Raw genomic sequence first — 15,117 nt, 5'->3', positions numbered from 1 at the left:
CACCATCGATGTCAGGCTAACTGGTTTATAATTCCGTTTCCTCTCTCCCGCCTTTCTTAAAAAGTGAGATAACATTAGCTACCCTCCAATCCACAGGAACTGATCCGGAATCCATAGAACATTGGAAAATGATCACCAATGTGTCCACGATTTCTAGAGCCACTTCCTTAAGTACCCTGGGATGCAGACCATCAGGCCCTGGGGATATATCAGCCTTCAGTCCCATCAATCTTTCCTGCCTAATGTGGATTTCCTTCAGTTCCTCCTTCACTGTAGATCCTCTGGCCACTAGTACATCAGGGAGATTGTTTGTGTCTTCCTTAGTGAAGACGGATCCAAAGTACCTGTTCAACTCGTCTGCCATTTCCTTGTTCTCCATAATAAATTCACCTGTTTCAGTCGACAAGGGTCCAACTTTGGCCTTAATTAATTTTTTCCTCTTCACATACCTGAAGCAGCTTTTACTATCCTCCTTCATATTCTTGGCGAGTTTACCTTTGTACCTCATCTTTTCGTCCCGTATTGCCTTTTTAGTTATCTTCTATTGCTCTTTAAAAGTTCCCCAATCCTCTGGCTTCCCACTCATCTTTGCTATGTTATACTTCTCTTATTTTTATACTGTCCCTGACTTCTCTTGTCAGCCACGGTCGCCCCTTACTCCCCCTGGAATCTTTCTTCCTCTTTGGAATGAACTGATCCTGCACCTTCTGTATTATTCCCGGGGACTGTGAATGAACACCGTGGAGCTTGCGATCCCGTTGTCAGGGATCGACTTCCGGAGCTCCAACCGCAGGAGCCTGTGGACTTTAACATCGTGGAGCTCGCAGTCCCTGGTTAGGGACCGACTTTATGAGCTTTGTTCGCCCCGACTGCGGATGGTTCAACTCCCCCGACCGCGGGATAAAAAGGAGGAAAGAACATAAGACTTTATTGCTTTCCATCACAGTGAGGTGGATGTTCATGTAAAATGTTGTGTAGTTGTGTGTCTTGTTGCTTTTTTGATATGACTGTATGGCAAATCAAATTCCTCGTATGTTACAAAACATGCTTGGCTAATAAATTACGATGATAAGTCTTAGCTCCTCATCCATGATCGAAGAAATCTTTCATTTCATCGCTATTTCCATTTGAGAGTCTTATAAAGTTACCCTGATTGATCAACCTCATTTTTTAAAGCCTTAGTATCATTGAAGTTTTAAATTAATGCTTAAATAATGTTATAAATATATTTTCTCTTAATTAGTACCAAGCAGCTCTCCTTAACTTCACGAGTTCCTGCTCTTTCGACTCAGTACAACCACACTTCATAAAACATAATGGACTTGTTGGGCCACTGATTTATGTCTGAAGAGATCAAATTGGGCACGTGGGTTGATGAAAACTAAGTGTCTTCTCTGTGAAGAACTCATTAGATAAAGTAATTAACATTTCACACGTGCTTGGATTACACAAGTGGCTCCTACCTTTCGCTGTGAAGAGGTCCTTTCATATATTTTTCCTCTGCTTTCTTGATGCTTATTTGTTCCACCTCTGCAATTGCACAAATAATGGCCTGTATTGAAAGATAACAGCGTTTTAGTTCCATGATGGTGCTTGGCAGTGGAGAAGGAGTTGGTGATCGTAGAATAGGGACGAATCAAACCGGACCATTAACCTAGATTACAGGAATGATTATCTAGAGGTACAAGATCAAAGTGCATCAAGGTAATTGGGACATTTTATTCCAGTTCAGTAAATACGTTCAGTAATACAAAACGTGGTGCCAGTAATTGAGATGAAGTTGATGCAATGAAACACAAATGAATCATTAATGTTCTTTAAAACAGAATGAATAATGCAGCCATCTTTGAAAGTTAAAAACTGTGGAAAGCAGATAATGGTTTCTCAGCAGGTAAGGCAGCATCTGTGGAAAGGGAATCAGTAATGTTTCAGTTTCATGAACCTTTATCAGAAACAGGAAAGAGAAGACAAGTAGTTTTCAGCTGCGCAGGTGATGGAGAAGGCAAGAACGGAAAGAACAAAGATAATATCTTCCAGCACTTTTTTATTAAGCCATCCTTATTCTTTCTGGGCTATATTTGTGATCTTTAAGTGATTCAGTGGAGAAAAGGTTGTCAAGCCACCTAGTACATTTGGGGATAGGGAATAAATGTTAATCTTAACCTAAACTCCTGCATCCTGTGAAGAAAATAAATCAAAATAGTCACATTTCTGCTGTGCTGAGGAAGGGGTGGGGAGAGACTCAATGAGCACCAGTGTCATAGAAAAGTGTGAGACTTTAGATTACATCATCTGAGACAATGATAAGTTAGATCTTAAGAGACACAGCGAGGAAACTGGCCCTTCGGCCCATCGAGTCTGTGCCGACCAGCGATCATCCTGCACACTAGCACTATCCTACACACACGAGGGACAATTTACAATTGTTACGGAAGCCAATTAACCTACAAACCTGAACGTCTTTCGGATAAGAGAGGAACTGGAACACCTGGGGAAAACCCACGTGGTCACAGGGAGAACGTACAAACTCCATACTGACAGCACCCGCAGTCAGAATCTAACCCACGTCTCGCCGTCAGGCAGCAATTTTGTGTCGCTCCTTACCATCGGGCTCTGTATGCTTGTTCGAGGTTGTGGGACAAGCAGAGATGGCACTAGATATAAGTTTCAGGCGGCTGACAAATGCTATCAAAATTCACGCAAGATTCCCGGGGAATTACCACCCAAAACAGCAAAAGTAGTTAACTCAAAAGACAAAATTATTAAAGGAATCTAGTTTTGCCTCATTACATCCAGATATTAAGAAATAAAACTTCAAATTGTACTAGTTCTACATTGCAATTACTGTATTTCCCACAGTTCATAGTCTATAATTCCTCCACATGGTTCTGCTTTCATTCAAATTGTTTCCCTAGTCTTTATGGAAATAATTTGAATGAAAGCAGAACCAGCTAGAGGAATTCACATGCAACTAGTAAATATTTCTAAGAATATTAAATAATTTCATAATTTTTTCAGAAACAGGAATTTTAATCTGGCTTGCCGGGTACTGATACGATTTGGTTCATATTCTGAACAGCAGCCCATTCGCAGCGCCTCATGGGAGTTTATGAATGACAATGGTTACCAACTGCATTATATAAACTGGACAGTGTTTCCCCCATCCATCTACAATGTTGAATAAGAAGGGGAATAGCCTCTTCCAACAATAAAAGGAAATGTGAAGGACTGGAAAAAGAGTGAAAATCAATGTTGTTGTGAAACAATTTTCACATAAAATCCAAACTTTAGAGCTCTTCTCAAACAGTGGTAAATGTTGAGAAGTGTCAGGCAATGCATACAGTGAAGTGTGATAATCTTGACTGCTTTATATGGCTAATTTTCCATAGATGAAGGGCTTGTATCTCAGGGCCATTGCTAGTGCAAAATGCAAAGGAATTAAGAAAAAAATGATAGAGTTGTGTCTCTTTTCTCAAGGACAGTTTATTAGCTTTGAGATGCGGTACGTCTTGAAGACTAAGCCAACAGAAATCGGGCAATATGATGGCAGAGGAATTTTATGAAACATTTAAGAATTCAGTTAGTGAACACGACCTGACTGATGAGCAAATCTGTAACCCTACTGCAAAAGGGTTAATGTATTTCCGCCTTCCAAACAACTTTAGTTGAAGTGAACAAAATAGTTCTGTCCTGGGTTAAACAAATCAAAGATCGCTTGACCACGTGTGTGAATGTCACAGGAAGCATCTGAGTGAAATCAGTTGTCGTTGGGAAGTATTCAAAGCAAATTTATTTCAAAAGGCACCACCTATTTCCTTGCTGATCATAAATCTCAACGTAATGTCTGGATGGAAGCAGAAACTTGTTTGGCGGTTTTATGATATATTTGTACCAAGCATAAAAGAACATTTATTTAAAGGGGACTGCCTGAAGATAAATGTAGAAGCTAGGAACAGCAGATGCTGGTTTACAAAGGAAAGACATAATGCTGGAGTAACTTAGCAGGTCAGGCAGCATCCCTGGAGAACATGGATAGGTGCCGTTTTGTATCTGGGCTCTACTTCAATCTGAAGGATGCCCACCTGAAGCGTCACCTACTGGTGGTCTCCAGGGATGCTGCCCGATCTACCATTACTCCAGCATCTTGTCTCTTTCCTGTCTGAAGATATAGAGGTTGTGTTGGATAACTGCTGTGCAAACCTTCCTGCATAATAACATGTGAATGGAAATATTTGTTACTTTTCTCTCTGCCAATGTAACAAGATTTATTCAGTCTGTGGATTAAAAAGCTCTATTGTTGGAATATTTTGGCTGAAAATCTTGAATATGTTTGTTATTTTTCATAAGCTATGATACAATGCTAAAAAGGAGTACCAGAGTGACTTCAAGGCTGACTGATCAATGATTCAAGATTGTCAGTCAAAATATTCCATTGACAAAACAACTATTTAAATGTGTCTTATGCATGAAAGCAGGTGAAGAGTGAATATGGCAAAAATGGTGGTGAAAACTGCTCCTTGTTCAAGAAGGAACTGCAGATGCTGGAAAACCGAAGGTAGACAAAAATGCTGGAGAAACTCAGCGGGTGAGGCAGCATCTATGGAGCGAAGGAAATAGGCAACGTTTCTGAAGAAGGGTTTCAGCCCGAAATGTTGCCTATTTCCTTCGCTCCATTGATGCTGCCTCACCCGCTCTGAAAACTACTCGCCATGTTTGAAGGGCCATGTGAGGTAACTTTAAGGATTTTGTGTGCGTAAAGATGGTGACTGTGATGAAATTATGGAATTATTGGATTACGGTTGTACTGAAATTCTAGTGAAAACTTTCGAGAAGTGAATGGCAGAACGTTGGCATGGAGATCTCTGTTAGTGACATTAAATTCCGATGCCGTCATAGAAAATGTCCTGAATTGCAATAAACCTAAAATCAAAAGGAGGGATGAAAGGGAGCAGAGGGGAAACATCTCCTGGAACATTGCTGCTGGATTTTGAACATTTTGAAACTTGAACAATAAAATTGCCGTACTACTCTAGCAGTAAAGCAGTTTCACCTTCATTCACACTTTTTGTCCCAGAGTGGAAGGTATGAAAGCAAGAGATCTAATGAAGTAGGCCAGTAAATAGAAATCTCCTCAGTCTTTCGTCTCCAAAGGTTCTGTTGAACCTAATGAGATTCTTGGGTATCCAGAACAGAGATGTTAGTGAAAACGAATTGAATTGGGTTTTTTTCATGTTTAGAATAGTCATTTTTGTTTAAATGGTAGCCTAGACTAAAATTCTATGAAAAACCCATTTAAGGTTGTTTTGCTTTTAAGAAAAAAAAAGCCCCAACAGTAAATTCTATTTCAAGCACTACGTAAGATGTATGAAAAAAAAGAGTTTATTTATGTTTATACACAAGGGACATACAGGCGAATTAGCAGTAACATCCTCTTTAAAGATTTGGTACATTATGTTGAGCGGTCACTTATTTTTGCAGATTTTTGCTTGGATTCTGTTTATAGTTTAGTTTAGTGTCAAGGTACAGTGAAAAGCTTTTGTTGTGTGCTAACCAGTCAGCGGAAAGGCAATACATGATTACAATCGAGCCATTCACAATGTACGTACCTTACACAATTGCAGTGTCAAATATTGTTATTTAAGGTGGCAAGTCTGTTTTCACTAAGGAGACCACACCTGGAGTACTGTGTGCAGTTTGTCTCCCAATTTGAGGAAGGACATCCTTGCTATTGAGGGAGTGTAGTATAGGTTCACCAGGTTAATTCACGGGATGGCGGGACTGTCATATGTTGATGGAATGGAGCGGCTGGGCTTTTGTATACTCTGGAATTCAGAATGATGAGAGGGGATCTTTTTGAAACATATAAGATTATTAAGGGTTTGGACACGCTAGAGGCAGGAAACATGTTTCCGATGTTGGGGTAGTCCAGAACCATAGGCCACAGTTTAAGAATAAGGGGTAAGCCATTTAGAACAGAGATGAGGAAAAACTTTTTCACACAGTTGTGAGTCTATGGAATTCTCTGCCTCAGAGGGCGGTGGAGGCTGGCTCTCTGGATGCTTTCAAGAGAGAGCTAGACAGAGCTCTTAAAGATAGCAGAGTCAAGGGATATGAGAAGGCAGGAATGGGGTACTGATTGTGGATGATCAGCCAAGATCACATTGAATGGCGGTGCTGGCTCGAAGGGCCAAATGGCCTACTCCTGTACATCTATTGTCTATTGAAATGACATGTGTAGTGGCCATTTGGCCTGTTTTGCATGTATTTGATGATGGCATGTGCCTTTAAATTTTAGACTGCCCGTTATATTGTGGGTGGGATTTATGGCGTGTTTTTGGGCGTGTTAGGAGCTTCGATGCTTGCGCAGAAGTTTAGTTTTTAGATTAGTTTGGAGAGACGATGGGGAGGGTTAACCCTTCGACCATGCGGGATCCATGCAAGATCTAAAGGAGATCATTCCAGTGTTACGGAGACACGAGGAGTTTTCTAATGTTTAAAGTAATAAGCTGGAGTTCGATGAAGATTGTAGTAATGTCGGAAGAAATTTGGATGTATCTTACTGTTTTCTATCACCAATAAAGCATTTATCCATCAAAAGACTGTGTTTTGAAGCTATATCTGTGAAGAAGCTCTGAAGGTCTCAGTGAGTGAGCTCGCATGCTAATTTCCTGAAAGATATGAAAATCTGCTGCTACAACATGTAGTTCAGCAATTTAAAGATATGTAGAGTACTATTATACTATTGTATCCCGCCCCCACCCCCCCTCGACATCAGTCTGAAGAAGGGTCTCGACCCGAAACGTCGCCTATTCCTTCGCTCCATAGATGCTGCCTCACCCGCTGAGTTTCTCCAGCTTTATTTTGTCTACGTTTGTGTTTTCCAGCATCTGCAGTTCTTTCTTAAACATTGTATGATGGTCAGTAATTTTCTTTGTGTAATTTTTATGTAAAAGCCTCCACTTCCTGTGGAAGTTTCAAAGACTCAATTCTCAGAAGAATTAAGTTAGCGGGAGAAGGCAGGAGAATGCAGCTGAGAGGAAAAGATAAATCAACCATGATTGAATGGCGGAGTAGACTTGATGGGTCAAAAAGCCTAATTCTGCCCCAATAACATGAACTTTTCTTCTCATCCAATTGCAATGCTTCTGCCTGCCACAGAGCTCCAGTTAATAAAGCCACGACTACACTATCTTTTCAGTATGTTTTTTAAAGTTAAACATTTTAGTTCTCTGCTTAGCACAAGTTATATGATCTCACTTTTCCATCCAGTGTGATGAGTAGCTGGAACACACTGCCCGACAAAGCGATGGAAGATGAGTAATTGATAGCATTTAAGAAGTGTTTAGATGAGCACCTGCATTGCCCATGTGCTAGATAATGGGATGAATACTGCTCGTCAGCATTGACCTGGTGTGCAGAATTAAAAAAATATTTCAGCAAACAGCTTTTGAGTGAATTTCAGAACCTCCACTACCATGTGTGAAAAAATGCTTCCTGCAGTCAAATTGTCCTGCTATTAATTTCCTCTAGAAATAGCTTCTCCATATAAACCATATCAGTTTTTATCATTTTAACTGTACCACATGGATGCCTGAATTAGGGAATATTAGCTACAGGGAAAGGTTGAACAGACTTGATTTTGTTTGCTCTGGAATGCCAGAGGTTGTGGGGAGAACTAATAGAAGTGCATAACATTTATGAGGAGCATAGATAGGGTAGACAGTCAGAACCTCCCCCCCACCCCCCCCAAGATAGAAAAAAAATACTTGAGGTCATAGGTTTAAGGTGAGGGGGCGCAAAGTTTAAAGGAGATGTGCGGGGCACGTTTTCTTTTAAAAACCCAAGTGGTGGTGAATGCCTGGAACCCTTAGTTGGGAACTGTAGTACAGGCAGATATGATAGTGGCATTTAAGAGACTTTTTGATAGGCATATGGATATGTAGGGAATGGAGGGATATGGATTAAGTTCAGGCAGGCAAGTGCTGGTCTTGGCATCATGTTCGACAGACATTGTGTTCTAGTTAAATGCTCTATTCAGTCTTTCAAACATGAGAACAAGTGAACGTAATTGTAAATTAACCTAAGCATCAGCTTACTGAAACTAATGATAAAGTCTGGTCATATTCAAGAACCAGAGGACATAGGTTTAAGGTGACAGGGGAAAGATTTAACAGGAACCTGAGGGGCAACCTTTTCCACACAAAGGGTGGTGGGTGCCTGGAACGAGCTGCCGTAGGAGGTAGTTGAGGCAGGTACTATCACAAAGTTTAAGCATTTAGACGGGTACATGGATAGAACAGGATTAGAGGGATGTGGGCCAAACGCAAGCAAGTGGGTCTAGTGTGAGTACGTTGGGCTTATGGGCCTGTTTCCACTGTGTTTAACTATACAGCTGAGACTGTAAATCAATTTTCCTTTATTCTGAATGCTTCAGTAGTTTTTCTTTTCAGTTTTTTTTTTTTAAACAGAGTGCTTTATAGTTTTATTTCCTTTCCATCAAGGCAAATCAATGAGGCTCGAACAATGCAGTTCATATAATTCAGTTAAAACTCACCTCTGGTAAGAGGACATCCAGGATAAAGCGGGACCTCTCGCAATCCACCAACAGCTCTGTGCCCACACTCATTTCATAGACGCTTTTTAGATAGTTGATCACTTTGTCCACCTGCCAGTCGTCTTCAAGGTAGGTGTCAATAACACTCGAGTTGCGGGTACGGGTTTTGAACTCCTCAAGCCACTTGGAGTGCTTTTTCCCTTTAATTACAGTTTGAAGGTGCTTCTCCACTCCCCTGGCCTTGACAATGAACTGCACTAGTTTTTCATTTGCTCGATCCCTGGCAGCTTTCTTCCTGTCTGGGAGCAGTTTCTTGGTAGGCTGTTGTCTGGTTGGTGTGGCGTCATATTCCGAATTAGAATGGCCTTCTACCTGACTTGCAATCGAACTGGATGGAAAAGTCATTAATGAAGGATCTTGTTCAAATGATTTTCGTACAGGGATACCTGCAAAATGTCAGAAAGAGTTAAGCTTGGATAATTCTAAGCACAAAGACATTGCTATTATCAGGCAATTGAACCATCCTATCAATAATTAGCGAGTGGTCATGAGCTACTATCTACCTCATTGAAGACCCTCGGATTTTCTTTAATCGGACTTTTCCTTGCATTAAATATTATTCCTTTTATCCGGTATCTGTACACTGTGGATGGCTCGATTGTAATCATGTATAGTCTTTCTGCTGACTGTTTAGCACGCAACAAAAGCTTTTCACTGTACCTCAGGACATGTGACAATATACAGAGTGTAGGGATTAATGGCAGGCAGTGACTAGTGGGGTACCTACCGCAAAGCTCCATGCTAGGACCGCAGCTATTTACAATATACATTAATGATTTCAATGAAGGGATTAAAAGTAACATTAGCAAATTTGCAGATGACACAAAGCTGGGTGGCAGTGTGAACTGTGAAGAGGATGTTACGAGGATGCAGGGTGACTTGGACAGGTTGGGTGAGGGGGCAGATGCAGTTTAATGTGGATAAATGTGAGGTGATCCACTTTGGTGGCAAAAACAGGAAGACAGATTATTATCTAAATGGAATCAAGTTGGGAAAAGGGGAAGTACAATGGGATCTGGGGGTCCTTGTTCATTAGTCAATGAAAGTAACCAAGCAGGTACGGCAGGCAGTAAATGAAGCAAATGGCATGTTGGCCTTCATAACAAGAGGAGTTGAATATAGGAGCAAAGAGGTCCTTCTGCAGTTGTACAGGGCCCTAGTGAGACCACGCCTGGAGTATTGCGCGCAGTTTTGGTCTCCCAATTTGAGGAAGGACGCTCTTGCTATTGAGGGAGTGCATCATAGGTTCACCAGGTTAATTCCCGGGATGGCGGTACTGTCATATTTTGATAGAATGGAGCGGCTGGACTTGTATACTCTGGAATTTAGAAGGATGAGAGGGTATCATTGAAACATAAGATTAAGGGTTTGGACATGCTAGAGGCAGGATGTTCCTGATGCTTGGGGAGTCCAGAACCAGGGACCACAGTTTAAGAATAAGGGGTAAGCCATTTAGAACGGAGATGAGGAAAAACTTTTCCACACAGAGAGTTGCAAGTCTGTGAAATTCTCTGCCTCAGAGGGCGGTGGAGGCTGGTTCTCTGGATACTTTCAAGAGAGAGCTAAACAGAGGTCTTAAAGATAGCAGCGTCAAGGGATATGGGGAGAAGGCAGGAACGGGGTACCGATTGTGAATGATCAGCCATGATCACATTGAGTGGCGGTGCTGGCTCGAGGGGCCGAATGGCCGGCACCTATTGTCTTTTAAAATAATGTTATTGGAAAGAGCAATATTCACTTTCTCTTGACTACAAAAAGCAGGTGGAGCAAGTGCTTGCTGGGTAACAATGCAATTTAAAATTCTTTTTTCTATTTTGGTAATGAGCCAACTCCACTGAACTCCCAGTTTCACTCTCCTTTCTGCTCCAAGTTAAAATCTTTCCATTAACTGCATTTCCTTATATGCAAAGCATAGTGATTCTTTATTGGATTCTGTCTTAAAGTAATCTCACTGGGGAAGATCTGTCTATGTTAGATGAGAACAAAGTTTTTCAGGCGAGAACCAGCGGGTGGATCCAGTGGCACTCTGCAAAATCCACACAAGCACTGCCATCTGGATAAGGCAGTTTGTGCTTAAATTTCTAAGTGCAGCTGACGGCAGGGGATTTGTGTGCTTCTTACTGGTTGCATACCTGTATCAAAAACAACCTAATCTTTAAACGTTATGCCTCTGCAATCCAATCCCCACTGTCTATAAATCCCTTATAAATATAAATTCCTTAGACAGAATTACAGTAAACGAAAAAAAAACAAAACTGTAGATGCTGGAAATCTGAAATAAATACAAAATGCAAAGAACACTCAGCAGGACCAGATAGAATCTGAGAAGAGGGATCTGCCCTGACAAAAGATTTAGGTCTCATAACATTAACTGCTCCACTTTGGTGGCAAGAACAGGAAGGCAGATTATCTGAATGGTGTCAGATTAGGAAAAGGGGAGGTACAACAAGACCTGGGTGTGCTTGTACATCAGTCACTGAAAGTAAGCATGCAGGTACAGCAGGCAGTGTAGAAAGCTAATGGCATGTTTGCCTTCATTGCGAGAGGATGAGTTTAGGAGCAAGGGGGTCCTATTGCAATTGTACAGGGCCCTGGTAAGACCGCACTTGGAGTATTGTGTGCAATTTTGGTCTCCTAATTTGAGGAAGGACATTATTGCTATTGAGGGAGTGCAGTGTAGGTTCACCAGGTTAATTTCCAGGATGGCATATGATGAAAGAATGGGTCGACTGGACTTGTATTCACTGGAATTTAGAAGGATAAGAGGGGATCTTATCGAAACACCTACAGTTCTTAAAGGATTGGACAGGCTAGATGCAGGAAAATTGTTCCCCATTTTGGGGGAGTCCAGAACCAGGGGTCACAGTTTAAGAATATGGGGTAGGCCATTTAGGACTGAGATGAGGAAACATGAGGGGTACTGATTTTGCTTTGAATCAGCTATGATCATATTGAATGGCAGTGCTGGCTCGAATGGCCAATTAGCCTACTCCTGCACCTATTTTTCTATGTTTCTATGTGCAGGCAGATGAGATCAGTTTAACTTGGCATGTTCACCACAAACATTGTGGGCTGAAGGGCCTGTCCCGATGCTTATTTTCTATGCTCTATAATGCTCTAGCTATTTAATCATGACCTGGTAGATATCAGCAGGCTTTGGATTATATTTGTTTGCTCCTGAGATGGTGAACTTAGATCTAAGCCAAAGAAAACTAAAATGCTAATCATATAAAGTCTAGAGAAAAATGATATACAAACTTCCCATTAATTATAAACTAAACAAAATCCAATTAACGTGAGGTGGTGTTCAATTCAACTCACCACATTGTAGAATATATTGAACCTTGGGTCACATAAAACAGTAAAATTCCAAAGTCAAAAATACTTACTGAGCTCAGCTGTACAATATTCAACAAAGGAACCTGTGAAGGACCCACAACCTGCCAAGAAAGTTCAATACATAGTCAAGTGGACACATTAAAAAAAAAAAAGTAATCAAGTTAGATCAACTGAATAACATTGCATTAAGACACCTTCACTCGTTTCCTCTCTGATCATTCTGCAGACGGCCATCAGGGACAAGGGTGTTGTGAACATACAACTAGCATTCCTTTTTGTCAACCTTAATGCATTGGCAATCACATTCAAAACCAAATTTATATAAATGAAAAAACTTGTATTTTGGAAAATGCTGATAAACATCCACAAGACACTACTCGGGATCAACTGGCAATGACAATAGAAGATAAACTGTGCTCTAGCCTTCACAAAAAAGAAAAAAGCCCATTTTCATTTAGACAACTGTGTTACTGTTAATTTTAAATGTTATCTCCAAACCAGTATCTTAAATGAAAGTAGTACAAATTTGACAGTGTCAAAAGACTTTAAAGCCAAATGACATCTAGAAATATTTATAGTTCCGAGCAATTGGATTGAAGGAAAAAAAGACCACAATAACACTTCAAAACCTTTTTCAAAACCCTTCAACTCACCTCTTCTAATTCGATAGTCATCAATTAGAGCCACACACCAATCAATTGCATTCTTGTAAACGTGCCTTGCTGCAGCCTGCAAGAAGGCGGTCAGCAATTACAAGATTGTCAAATATTAAGCAAATCAAGTCAAACTTTGATAGGCGGATGCTTGCCTAATAGGCTGCAATAGCAGTTAAAACTAGCATGTTCCTGTTAAATGCAAAAGGTGTTAGCACACCAAAACAAACACAATGAAATTGTGCTTGTGATATTGAGAATTGTGCTCGTTATATTGGAATTGTCTATATCAATTCAACATCCTTGCTCTTAATATTTGCTTCCATGTCGTCACAATTTCCTATTATAGATATATACATAGACAATAGGTGCAGGAGTAGGTCTTTCAGCCCTTCGAGCCATCACCGCCATTCAATGTGATCATGGCTGATTATCCACAATCAGCACCCCGTTCCTGCCTTCTCCCCATATCCCTTGATTTCGCTAGCCCTAAGAGCTCTATCTATTTCTCTTTTGAATGTATCCGTGATTTTCCACAGCATTTTCCACTGCCTTCTGAGACAGAATTCCACAAATTCACAACTCTGTGAAAAAGTTTTTCCTCACCTCAGTTCTAAATGGCCAACCCCTTATTCTTAAACTGTGGCCTCTGGTTCTGGACTCCCCTGCATCTAACGTGTCCAATCCCTTAATAATTTTATATGTTTCTATAAAATATCCTCTCATCCTTCTGAATTCCAGTGAATACAAGCCCAGTCGCCCCATTCCTTCATCATATGACAGTCCTGCCACCTCGGGAATTAACCTTGTGAACCTACGCTGCACTCCCTCAATAGCAAAAATGTCCTTCCTCAAATTAGGATGCTGCAACAGATTTTTCTTTGTTCGTCAGTTGTGACCAGATATTCCATGTTTTAGCATCACCTTGCTTTAAACCAATTCATTCAACTTCTTGACTCCCCATAATTCACTATTTTTCACTAAAGCAGATATTAAATCTATACTTCAAGTTCAAGTTCAAGTGAGTTTATTGTCATGTGTCCCTGTATAGGACAATGAAATTCTTGCTTTGCTTAAGCACACAGAAAATAGTAGGCATTTACTACAAAACAGATAAATGTGTCCATATACCATGATATAAATATATACACACATGAATAAATAAACTGGTAGTGCAAATAACAGAAAGTGGTTGGTAATAATCAGAGTTTTGTCCGAGCCAGGTTTAATAGCCTGATGGCTGAGGGGAAGTAACTATTCCTGAACCTGGTTGTTGCAGTCTTCAGGCTCCTGTACCCTCTACCTGAAGGTAGAGGGTACAGGAGCCTGAGCCACAATTACATACTTCAACTTGTCCCCATGTAACATTGGCACCAGGGGTTCCCAAGTTTACACTATACATGATAGCTGCATCGATATCTTTGTAAGTAGACTAGAAAACTATAACAATCCTGTCCCGTCATTTGTTGAAGCTGCTAAATGATTGCTTCATGAGCACAGGCCTTTATGTGAACTATGAGCAGCAAACATTACCATTTTAACATTATCAGAACCCACTTCTTACCGCTGTGACAACTCATTTGCAATTTGTGGCAGTGTAATTGAACTGAACTGTAGTCAAAAACAAAAATCCTGGCTGCTTGCCAACAAGACTCTCATCATATGATAAATGATTTTTTAGTGCACAGATCAGCCATCAAAATTTAAGGTTAAAATCCACAAGATCTAATTTATCCAGGAAGAGATCATAGAAACATAGATCAGTAGAACTATGAACATATTTAATTAGCTGGTTTAAATTAAATGTGGGAACAGAAGCAAAGTGAGATTTGTAAACACTTACTGTAAATTGATGTCGTTCCTCACAATCAAAGGGCTTTAATGTTCTTATGGACACGCAAAAGCTGTAGTATTTAGAAAAGAACTGGTATAATTCATTGCACTGTTACATAAAGCTGCCCAATGTGTATTAGAAGACATGAACTCTCAAGCATCAAGCTTGGATCCAAACATGACCGTTAGTTTATGGGAAACTATTACCAAGGTTCTAACACCACTTGGTTCGTAGCATTTTTCAGGTAAATCCTCTTTCCTACTATCCGTTTAATTAATTTGATCTTCTTGGATGTAGTGCCGTCCTTTTGGATTTTGTCCATATCATCTCAACTGTTAATACTCTGGAATACTTGCCTGTCTACCAGAGATGCATGTTCTCAGTGTACTTGTCTACTTATCATATCACATTATGATAGATCCGCTGTTACTTTTCTACATTCTTCCCAATGTATGGACAAACCTTTTCGAATGGTTGACTTTTTATTCTCCTTGATTAACTTCTACTCAAACTGTTTCCGTACTGATTTTCCAATGACTTTTTAAAGTTAGTGCTGTTATCTCCAAGCTTTGTCACGTGGATCAATAGTGACAGTTTGAGTGGTAGAGAGGGAGGAGTGCGCAGGAACTGATTTTGCACCTGGCCTGACTCAATACGGGAGGGGATAGTATTACTTC

The 15,117-nt window shown here is 40.4% G+C and overlaps 1 protein-coding gene across 5 annotated transcripts in view; it reads right to left on the bottom strand.

The window, feature by feature from the left end:
* pwwp3a (PWWP domain containing 3A, DNA repair factor) overlaps positions 1-15,117 on the bottom strand; it is a 61,435-nt gene that overhangs the window by 3,104 nt on the left and 43,214 nt on the right. For all 5 annotated transcript variants that reach the window (XM_033046459.1, XM_033046461.1, XM_033046462.1 and 2 more), the window contains exons 9-13: positions 14,450-14,510; positions 12,607-12,682; positions 12,004-12,054; positions 8,555-9,000; positions 1,464-1,552 (exon numbers count right to left, since the gene is read on the bottom strand). In XM_033046459.1, the coding sequence (XP_032902350.1) occupies positions 1,464-1,552; positions 8,555-9,000; positions 12,004-12,054; positions 12,607-12,682; positions 14,450-14,510 (723 nt within the window). The remainder of the gene's footprint in view (positions 1-1,463; positions 1,553-8,554; positions 9,001-12,003; positions 12,055-12,606; positions 12,683-14,449; positions 14,511-15,117) is intronic.

The sequence above is a fragment of the Amblyraja radiata genome, chromosome 29 (assembly GCF_010909765.2).
Source record: "Amblyraja radiata isolate CabotCenter1 chromosome 29, sAmbRad1.1.pri, whole genome shotgun sequence".
NCBI lineage: Eukaryota > Metazoa > Chordata > Chondrichthyes > Rajiformes > Rajidae > Amblyraja > Amblyraja radiata.
This window is presented reverse-complemented; position numbering and strand designations above follow the sequence as displayed.